The sequence below is a fragment of the Lactuca sativa genome, chromosome 9 (assembly GCF_002870075.4).
Source record: "Lactuca sativa cultivar Salinas chromosome 9, Lsat_Salinas_v11, whole genome shotgun sequence".
Classification (NCBI taxonomy): Eukaryota; Viridiplantae; Streptophyta; class Magnoliopsida; order Asterales; family Asteraceae; genus Lactuca; species Lactuca sativa.
In genome coordinates this window covers 35,498,874-35,509,994 of record NC_056631.2, presented here as the reverse complement: position 1 = coordinate 35,509,994, position 11,121 = coordinate 35,498,874, and the positions used below count along the sequence as shown (strand labels likewise).

General features: G+C 40.3%; 1 protein-coding gene across 2 annotated transcripts; it reads right to left on the bottom strand.

Moving 5' to 3' along the window:
• Window positions 1-211: 211 nt before the first annotated feature.
• On the bottom strand, window positions 212-8,183 carry LOC111879399 (transcription elongation factor SPT6-like). Of its 2 annotated transcripts, none has more exons than XM_052767942.1 (13): window positions 7,666-8,183; window positions 7,513-7,566; window positions 7,120-7,219; window positions 6,952-7,036; window positions 6,713-6,854; window positions 6,493-6,607; window positions 6,155-6,407; window positions 5,838-6,050; window positions 4,371-5,759; window positions 4,145-4,268; window positions 2,855-4,053; window positions 2,547-2,756; window positions 212-2,391 (listed from the first exon to the last, which is right to left on the bottom strand). In XM_052767942.1, exons 1-13 carry the CDS (start codon window positions 7,694-7,696, stop codon window positions 373-375), a joined length of 5,934 nt encoding a protein of 1,977 aa, XP_052623902.1. In that variant the 5' UTR covers window positions 7,697-8,183; the 3' UTR covers window positions 212-372. The 2 variants fall into 2 exon arrangements, with proteins under 2 accessions (XP_052623902.1, XP_052623903.1); XM_052767943.1 differs by having other exon boundaries at window positions 7,513-7,563.
• Between the last annotated feature and the right edge of the window lie 2,938 nt (window positions 8,184-11,121).

The following is an 11,121-nucleotide window of genomic DNA, read 5'->3' as shown; positions in this document are numbered from 1 at the left end:
ACTATATTTTTTGTTCGGCCCCTTCTTTTTCGATTTCTTTGTAAGTCCAGATTTTCAATAATGACAAACTAATCTAATAATGTTATTTACGAAAAAAATATGTATATGTATATGTTATTATAATAAAGAGCCACTGAACGCATAACGCATTGGGAAATAAACTCAAACTTAAAACGATCGAGCAAACATGTAGTAGTTGGCTAAGAAGAAGTTGTACAAACTACTACATTGCCATTGGATTTGATTTCAACAAAAGACGGGTAGAATAAATAGGATCCGAATTTCCGCATAAACATTAAAACATATCCTAAAAGAAAAGTCAAGTCAGAAAATAAGATATACCAGATTTACCATTACCATTTACCATCACCATCACCAACCACCACCCCCAGAGCTTTTCTTACCCCATCCACTGTTGTTATCTGCATCCTTGTTGGCGTCACCTAAGCCAGATGCACTGTTATTTTTCGACCCCCAACCACCACCACCAGCACTGCCGCCACCACCACGGCCACCACCTCCAGACCATCCACCACGGCCACTGCCACCAGACCATCCACCACGGCCACCGCCACCACCAGACCATCCACCACTTTCACCGCCGTCACTGCCGCCACTTGCACCACCACCTCCAGACCATCCCCCACGACCACCACCACCATCACCACGGCTGCCACCACCAGACCATCCACCACGGCCACCACCACCAGACCATCCACCACTTTCACCGCCATCACTGCCGCCACTTGCACCACCACCTCCAGACCATCCACCACGGCCACCACGACCACCACGGCCACCACCACCACCACCAGACCATCCACCACTTGCACCACGGCCACCACCACCACCAGACCATCCACCACTTTCACCATCATCACTGCCACCACTTGCACCACCACCGCCAGACCATCCGCCAATTGCACCACCACCAGTACTTTTCTTGCTGCCACCCCACCCAGTACCATCTGCATCCTTGTTGCCATCGCCTGAACCAAAAGAACCACTATTCTTCAGCCCCCAACTGCCACCACCACCGCCACTTGCACCTCCACCAGACCATCCACCACTTGCATCACCACCACCAGTATTTTTCTTGCTGCCACCCCACCCAGTACTATCTGCATCTTTGTCGGCACCGCCTAAACCAGAAGTACCACTATCCTTCTGTCCCCAACTGCCACCACCGCCACCGGACCATCCACCACCGGTACTTTTCTTTCCGCCACCCCACCCTGTATTATCTGCATCCTTGTTGGCATCGCCTGAACCAGAAGCACCACTATTCTTCTGTCCCCAACTGCTGCCACCGCCACCGCCACCTGCCCCCCCACCACTGGACCAACCACCACTTGCATCACCACCAGCACTTTTCTTGCCTCCACCCCACCCAGTACTATCTGCATCCTTGTCGGCACCGCCTGAACCAGAAGCACCACTATTCTTCTGTCCCCAACTACCGCCACCGCCACCAGACCATCCACCACCTGCATCACCACCAGTACTTTTCTTGCTGCCACCCCACCCACCGCTATCAGCTTCCTTGTTTGAATCATCAGCACCACTATTCTTCTTCCCCCAACTTCCATCGCCACCGCCACCAGACCATCCACCACCATCAGTACTTTTCTTAGTGCCACCCCACCCACCACTATCTGCATCCTTGTTGGCATCTCCTGAACCAGAATTGTTACTTTTCTGTCCCCAACCACCACTTGCACCACCAGACCATCCACCACTTTCTCCTGCCTGAGTACTTTTCTTGCTGCCACCCCACCCACTATCATCTGCATCCTTGTTGGCATCACCTGAATCAGAAGCCTTTTGCCCCCAACTGCCACCACCACCACCACCCCCACCCCAACTACTGCCGCCACCTCCACCACCACCCCCACCCCAACTGCTGCCACCACCATCTCCATAACCTGAATCCTGGTTTTCATTCTCAGAATCATTTCCCCTGCCACGTCCACGCCCTCTCCCCCGCCCCCTACCTCTTCCTCCTCTTCCCCTGCCACGACCACCACCATCATCACCGCCCCCGCCCCAGCCAGCAGAATCCCCAGGACGTTCACGGGGATCATCAATATGTTGTTGAAAATATGTTACCAACCGATCAACTTCCTCAAACATATTCTTCCGGAATCTAAACCCTTTTGGATACAATCCAATATACTCATGATGCGCGTTGGAAGTCCTTATGTATGTCAGAATGAATGTCCCCGGATGTTCATGAGAGACACCAAAAGAATAAACAATTCTTGAAGGGTGCTCCGACTTTTCCTTCCTCAATATCTCATCTACTTCAGCTTTTGTCCCATGCTTAAACATCCGGTAGCCTAACATTTTCTTCAAATGTCCTGCCAAGGGTTCCGCATATCCCGCAATTACCTATCAATCAATCAAAACAATACAATATATATACATATATATATATATATATACATATATATATATATATATATATATATATATATTATATAAGAAACTGCAACCTATTTTCATTGATTTTTCTTTTATATAGCAAAAACAAAAAACTGACCGACCTCATCAAGGTTAGCAAACACATCCTCTCCTATTTTAAGTGTTTTCCCAAGACGAAGCAAGCTTGTAATGTCCTTATGCTCTTTTCCACCTTCTAGAATGTCCTTGTGAGCATACACCCCGTTGTAGACTTTGAGTGTTAACGTTAAATATGAGGCTCCACGAGAGCTAGGCCGGAAAACACTCTCACCGGCTTCTTTCTCCGCCAGTAACTGAGTAAGTAAATTAATATTTAATATTTAATATTTAATATTTAATCAATCAACAATAAAAGTATGTTATTATTATTTAATTTAATAGTAATAAGTACCTCTATGGCTTCATCTATAGTAACATTCTTGAAGCGAGGATGAGCAATCATTCTTGGCTTGAAAAGCTTCTTTGTTATCTCCTTAACTTTACTACTACTACTACTACCACTCGGAGTCGGAGGCTTTTCCCCTGAACTGTCGCGAACTTCATTATAATACGGATCCACGGGTTTGTCATTTTGCGACACCCACTTACTCCTCATAACATTTTCCTTACAACTAAGGTAAACCTGATACCTATCTTTCACAACTGACTTGATCTTGCAAGTCAAAACATCACCTTCCTTCAACTTCTCAGTCAACTCTTCATCGTTTAAATCATCACTATAATCTTCCTTGTTGAGCATACCACTCAACCCGGACTCAAGACTACATATCGCCCTCTGAGGTAGCACACGACGGACCGTAGCCCGCACGATTCTTCCTTCCGAAAGCGTGCTCTCCGTCTCCCCAGAAATCATCAAGAACTCCTCGTCCTGACTCGGTTCTACATACTCTCTTCGCCAATCTTGAAACCCGTTTATCAGTTCTTGTTTTATAAGGTTAAAAGTCTCTTTTTTATCTTCCCGTTTCTTGGATTTGGCATATGAGTCAATGTCAAGACTCTTCAATAGGTCCGGATTTTCCCTCACATGCTCCATTGCTGTCTCGATGACATCATCATCATCATCATTCACAGCTACATCATCTTGGGCATCTGCACGATAAATCTCTTTAGCCAATTCCTCAGCTAAATTATACGACTCCGGGTGAATTCTTGTATCATCTAGCAAATCAAACGATTGGCTACTGCTAGTGGCATTCCCACTTCTTTTTACACGTAAGAAACCAACCGAATTTATGAACACCTTTCTGCCAAGACCATGGGTCAACAGATCCTTCCGGGTGCATATCGAACCCGACCGAATTAAAGATCTTTGTAAAGAAACCGCTTTTGTGGGTCCCAGCCCAGAAATGAACTGTAGAGGAGCAAACAACCATTCGTGGGTTATGGCCAAATTTAACTCCACCCCAACTTGGTTGGTTGCATCTACCATGATTTGTTCAACTATGCTGTACTTCTCATCCGAAGTTATAAAGCTCTCTAAAGGACTAAGTTTCCAGGATAATATCTCTTTCCCGGGCCCACAAAGAGTTGCAGCCATCGTTAACGGGTTTTGAAGGTATCGTCCAAGTGCAATACCACGCTTCACAATGCCTGAAAAAGATGAATGAATTCAAGTTAAGGGCGTTTTTGGAAGGAATGAAATATGTAAAGAAATCGACAAGATTCAATCAAAGTAACTTGCCAGATTGAGACGGAAACTGCTCAGATGATATATTTGAATTTTCATACAAACGGGGTAGAGACTCGTCACCATATACAACGCTTAGTCCATCTTCTGAGCTATCTTCTAGCGCCTTCTGAATTATCTGTGATCATAAATAATAGTATTACAGAATTAATTACATATACAAACAAACCAATGATTGTTGCAGCATACTGTAAAAATTACTATATGAAAACACAATCACCTCAGTAATATCCTCTTTCAGCCTGCTGCAGGGCACATTCACAGCTCCCAAAACAACAACATCAGGTTTGTGATCCATCATGAACTTCACAATCCGTTGTTGATCGTTTTTCTTCCTTTGTTGATCATTCACATTTTGACCACGGATACTGAGAGATCCCGCAGATAAAACATCAACAATTTCACCAAATGAATCCAACATCACAAAAGTGGTTGCAGGCCTTCCGGGACCCCAACAGCATGCCATGACTCTCGCTGGAACTTTTGATAAATTCCCATCTTGTCCCTTCTTCTGATACGGCCCCACCGAGACTTTCTTCCATAATATCCTTCCATATTCCATTAACAACCAGCTTTTCGCTCTACTTCTCAATAAAGATCTTGCTTCCTTCTCCATTGAAGGTAGAAGAAAACCATCAAAAGCATCATTGATTATTTGTTTCCTTTGTTCATTCCATAACTGTGCGTATTTGCTCACACCACCACTCACATAATACTCCTGAGCATCACTTATTAATTTATCGTGTGAAGATGCGGGAAGCTTGATTGAAACTTGAATCAGGTTGTCCTCTTCAGCTTTTTGAATAAGAAGCCACTGTGCATCATCGAATTTTGTCAAAGGTTTTTCTTTTAACCACTTAATCCCTGCAAATTGATGATGGGAATCTATGGTTGCCTTCCCTTCAACAGTGGGGCTTGTTGATATTGTTACATTTTCCATAAATACCCCCCGAACATGTTTCCTGACAAATGGCTCACAGCTAATCTCAAGTGCAGCCATGTGTCTAGCTCCTCTGAGCACAGCTTGTGGATTCTCAAACGTTTGACATGTAAACTTTGATGCCATGTCATCTGGTGTTTCTTCAACATCCTCAAGTTCATCCATTCTCATTTGTTCAAGAGAGATCAATAATCCAAATTCTTCAGAACTATAGCCGATTTTGCAAGCAACTTCACGCAATCCAGCTTCACTGCAAATCCCATATTGTGATTTTCTTCTTGGTCTCTTGAATTCTCCTTCATCTACAACATCACCTGGCGGGAAGTGGAGGTTGAACTTTGAGTCCACATCATCGATTTCCCTTTCTGTTTCTGCTACATTGAGTGACTTGATAATCGACTCAAAAAACTTTTGATCTAAATGAAGGCGTGTTTCATCGTATATGTTTCGGTCTTCATCAAAACGCTTGTTGTAGTACATTTGTAGAGCACCTTTTCGTTTTTGAAATAGCAACCACTTTCTGTCAAGATCCATGATAGCCCAAACCACCTTGTGCCACCTCAGCGTGGGTTTATCATCAGAGAAATCTTGATTCTCCTCATCAGCTACTTGTATATCCTTAAAAAGACTAGGACACTCCTCCTTTCTATACATAGCAATAAAAGGAACCTGATACAAGAGGAAATAATTAAAAGAAACAAACTTCACAGATCCCCACAAAAAACACAGATAACATGTAACACTTACATCTAATTTCTGAACATGCACAAGCTCCAAAAACCTTTTAACATCGTCTTTAAGTATAGGCAACTCATTTCCTTCTTCAGTTGTTGTACTTGTATTACCTCCTTTGTGAAACCAAGGTACCATGCCCATTTTGAATTGATTAAGAATCCAGATGCTCTCCCTGTCTATGCTCATATCATGTGGTGGTAGAGAACCAGTGGTTTCCTCAGAAATCTACAACAACAAAAAAAATTTGAAAAAATATGGAGCCCTTGACTTTATCTCCAAAAACCAAATGGGCACATTGGGAAAGTAGAAAAGACTTGTTAGCATCAAACCTGCATTCTTTCTGGAATATCTGTCTCCCTGATGTGCTCATCCTTCTTGATCATGTACTTCTCTGGAACAAGAATTGGTTCAAACTCATCTTCAACCTTTTTTTCCTTCGATTCATTGGGTTCACTGTATTTGCTAACATTTTCTGGCCCCAACTTGTAGATGTCATCAAGACCACCAAATATGTCATTAACACTCTGCCTTGAAGAGTGTCCTGCAGACTTCTTTGATTTTTTCTTGTTAGCTTTGACACTCCTGCATTAGGGTTTAGGGAAATCATGTGGGAAATAAAACACAAAGAGAAAACATCCACATTACTACTAAGCAGCAAAAGCCACACCTCGATGGAGCAGCAGGTTCAGTTTTTTCGACTTCTTCAACAATGAAATCGGCTATTTCATCCTCACTGAGCAAAGCATCCTTCCCCTCATCCAGCAGATCTTCAGAGCTATCACCTACAAATAGACTAGAAATTGTGGGCAATTTGGAAATATCTCAAATAAAAAAGCAATCTATTTCATTGCAATCAAACAATAAGTTTTGGTGTATTTAAAATCTACCATCATCATCCCCAAATAAAGTACGTGTTAGCTTCTCCTTAGCCATTCCACTTCTGTCATATTCTTCCTTACCAAAAACCGCTGATGGTCCTTCATCACCATCAACCCTTGCTTTCTTCAGCCGCTTGAAGTTTTCACTTTCCTAAAAGATTCAAAAGCATAAAAAGGTCAAAGCATGAGAGAAAGCGTTGAAACAACTTAAAGTCTTAAATTATGAAGTGAAGAAGCAAGAGACTTACAATTTTTGGGCGATGATAGCCAGGGATGTTTTCTTGAAGGAGCTCATAGTCATCTTCATCCAGAACATAAGTCTTCTTTGATTCTCTTCAAAATTGGCAACACAGGTGTCAGGAAGGTAGCAATCAGTAATGCATCAACAATTAACGGTAGAAGGTAAAAATATTTACCTCTTTTTCTTCCTCTTCTTTTGCTTAGCATCATCACTGTCCTCCCCGGCCTCATCTTCTTCAAGATCGTCCACTAAGAAACCGTCATTCTCATACTGGTCTGGTGAAGGCAAGAAACACAATCATATCAGAACATGAAGCTGAATATGAACGTAAATAGAGTAAAGAGACATCTGTTACAGATTGTGTTAATAAACATAAAGTGATCAAGATAAGAAATTATAATTTTGCATGCATATAAGTGGTAGCAAAAGATCTAGAGTAAACAAGTAATGCTCTACCAAAACAAAATACACTGGTACACAGACGGAACAAGTACGCGGTAAAGAAACTTCAGAGAATCAGAACCATGAAAACAAACAAATACTCAAAATCATGCAAAAAAATCCATACCATCGTCTTCATCGTCAAGGTCTTCAGGCTCTATCCTCCGGTCGACTTTGACTACTATCACATCGATACACATAAATATGCATGCACATAAGTAGGAGAGCAAGATGAAAGAAAAATACTCGGTAAATGAAAATATAAATCAGATGAGGTCACCTTGTTTTGACATTCTGGATTTTCTGCCCATTGTGCGACTGTGTGAAAAAAACAGAGGAATGAAAGCAAAAACCCTAAGAATCCACAGAATATGATGGAATTCGAGGAAACCCTAAACTCAAACGCTTGGAAACAACTTCTAGTCAGGGGGTTTCTACAGGAAGGTTGAGAAGATGATTCGATGTGCTGGAAATGAGTTCGTTACTTTATGCGATCAAAATGTAGTGAAAATCATTTAGGGTTTTTGTGTATACTTTCATTTGGACAGTTTGCTACTATGAACTTCACCGTTCATTTCGTGAAACCACAATCGTTAATCCATCAAAGAGATCGTCTCCAAAAACATCAAACCACCATAAGAATTAAAAGAGGCTCGAGCACAACATTTTCATGAACGTCTTCGTACCTCCACCATCAGCGATTTGAAAAGGTGGAAACTAGTGAAAACCCTATAATAGTCCAAATGAAGAGAGAGGTTTTGTTTATTTCAAAGACGTTGTACCTGTCTCCAACACTAGGAAAAAGTAAAAACCCGGAAAATAATGATTAACGTATCAGTTTCATTTCGCCATAAAGTATTCAACAAAATCATTAAAAAAAATTTATAGAAAATAAACAAAACATAAAATTAGTCTATGAGATTTATAAAAAAAAAAAAAAAAAAAAAAAAAAAATGTGTCTACAATCTAAAAAAATTTCAACTTGTATAAAGAGGTTCAAAAATAAAAAATAAAAAATAAAAAAAGTGGTTTTGGTCCATGATACATTTGAAAAAGTCAATTTTGTCATTTTCATTTCATTCTTCTATTTTTTTAATTTATTTTAATATTTAAATAATTATAAAAAATAAAAAATAAAACCTCGCCCCACCCCTCTCCACCAGTAACCCTCTTTCTCTCTCTCTCAACCACCTGCAATTTGCAATTTTGATATACTTGGATATTGAAAAAGAACCCAAATCTCACTAATGTAATCAAAAAGTTAAACTCATATCACCATTTTTACATCAATTGTAGAGATTGGTCCTAGTAGGAGCACCAACAAAACGTAACAAAGTCTCTTGTTGATCATTTCTTCACAACTTTACTTTCAACCCGCAAACTTTTAGCCCTTCGAAGTGCATCAACTTTCTTCAACAAATCAAAATCTAAACATTTCTTCTTCAACTCTTCCACACACTTCCCCATTAACTTCTCATCTTCTTTCCCCCTCTCTGGTAACTTCTCCATACGCGATTCCATATGTCTTGTAACGAACAACCCAAATTAATCCCAGATAACATAGGAGCGAACACAACAATTTCGTTTTTGTACCAAAAAACAATTGTCGAATAAAAAAACAATGATTTTAACTGAGAAATTGGAATTGGGAATGACGAAATGGGTGGCTTACTGATGAAGGGGAGGTACATTTTGATTATGATATGTTCAAGGAGTTTGATTCCATCCATGTTTGGCATATGAACATCGCTTAGAACTATATCTTGTCTGTTTTTGTCTGTATGTGTGTTTAATATGGTTAAGAACCCTAAATCCACCACCTGGCTTTAGGTTTACAAACCCTAACAAACATAGTGATCGAAGATGATTGGTGACCAGCTGGATGGAAGGTTAAGGATGTGTGGCAGATCATGTAGAAAAAGAAAAGAGTCGGATAGAGAAAAAAAAGAGGTGGAGAGAGATGGTCAAGATAAGAAGAAGTCATGAAGGTACCATCCAGTTTCATTTGTGATCTCAAATCAGATGGGAAGTGTAACGTCCCAAAAATCATGAGGTAAAATTTTTAATTTTAATTTAATCAAAACACTAATTATTTTATATTCAAACATCCAAAAGTATTTCATAATAAAATAGTCATCATAGTACAATCTCAAAATGATCATAATGTAGAAACATGGGTGGATGCATTGCGATCACGTGGGACCCTTCATTTTCAAACTGGAAGTACCTGAAACCATAACCATAAAAACCATAAGCACAAAGCTTACGTAAGTTCCCCAAAATACCACAAATAGGCCTTGCCTGACATACCATGCAAGAGTCACAAAGACATCTAACATAACAGAACCTAGTGGGTCGGCATTGGTGCCTTCGACCCACGGGTATAGTGAGGAGACTCACGTCAATCCGCTGATAATCAAATAACTGCTCGGGTCACTGAATCGAATAACCTCGCACCAACTAACAATAAATACAACCATAATTAATAATTAACCCAATAACCTAAAATCCAAGGCTCAATCAATTATCCAACTTCATAAGGGGTAAAAATACCATTTTACCCCTCTATAATTGGTCCAACCTCAAATGGCCTAAGGCCCAAAAGGCCCAAAATGGATTCATGGGGAGTACGTCCAGCATACTCGAAATATACGCCCTATATACCGACTGCTAAAGCACAATGTACAAGACGTTGATGCGTAAACCATGCATTATGATGAGCGTACTCCTATATGTTGGGTCTTGAGCATTCTAACACTCCTAAGTGTACATGCAACCCTAAATACCTTGGATCTATGTTTTCTCTATTATACATGCAAATATGAACATCCAAGGTATTATCCTAATCTAGCATACAAAACAATGAATATAATAAGATATAATACATACCTCTTTGATGTAGAATGTCTTCATGAAGCTTGAGTGCCTAGTGCCTCAAGTGTGACACCTCAAATGGTTCACACAACACCAAATACATTTGGAATAACTTGAGAGAATTCTTCACTTCATGAAAATCGGCTAGCTCTTCGTTTACACACACTAGTGTCGATTTTGGTCAAGAATAAGATGCATATATAGTTAGGGTTACACCATGTAAACCCTAATTGACATGGCCTTTCATTTCCATGATACATGGGTACAAAAACACCATGGAGCATCCATGAAGCATCATATGGGTTTTAGCCCAACTAGATAATCCATAGAGCATTAGCCCACTATATACGTATGGATGATTTACACAATCAACCCATATATTTAATTAGTCTTCTTTTGATCACTTAATTAATCCTAGATTAATTCTTGATCAATACTAATTAAATAATCTTATTAATATATTAGAACTTATAATATATTAACCAACCTTAAGTGTTATTTCTCTCATTATAGTCTATCCAAATGCATGATGCCATGCAACCCAAATGGACCATGTCGGGTCGGGTCAAGTCTTACCAGTTATAGTTATGGACTTAGACATTAATCCAATAGTCTCCCACTTGGATAAGTCTAAAACTATTATTGCGTATGACTTCAAGAACCGACTGGCAATCGTAGTTCTCAAAAGCTTCTGTCGAACTCTGACCTTGTAGATGAACTCTGACCTTTGTCAATGACATGTCCATTAGATAAGGGATCATATATTCCTCCATTCTAGATATCATACCCTTAATGAATTTATTTTTTGGATTGGTGGTCCTTTTGAGCTACTTTACTTGCACTTTTAGTCCTTGTCCAAACT

Coding starts and splice junctions, on each gene's coding strand:
- LOC111879399 (XM_052767942.1), bottom strand. CDS start 7,696: ATGGGCAGAAAATCCAGAATGTCAAAACAAG. Junction 6,855..6,951: donor GCTATCATCGCCCAAAAATT/GTAAGTCTCTTG, acceptor TGAATCTTTTAG/GAAAGTGAAAACTTCAAGCG. Junction 6,051..6,154: donor ATATTCCAGAAAGAATGCAG/GTTTGATGCTAA, acceptor TTGTTGTTGTAG/ATTTCTGAGGAAACCACTGG.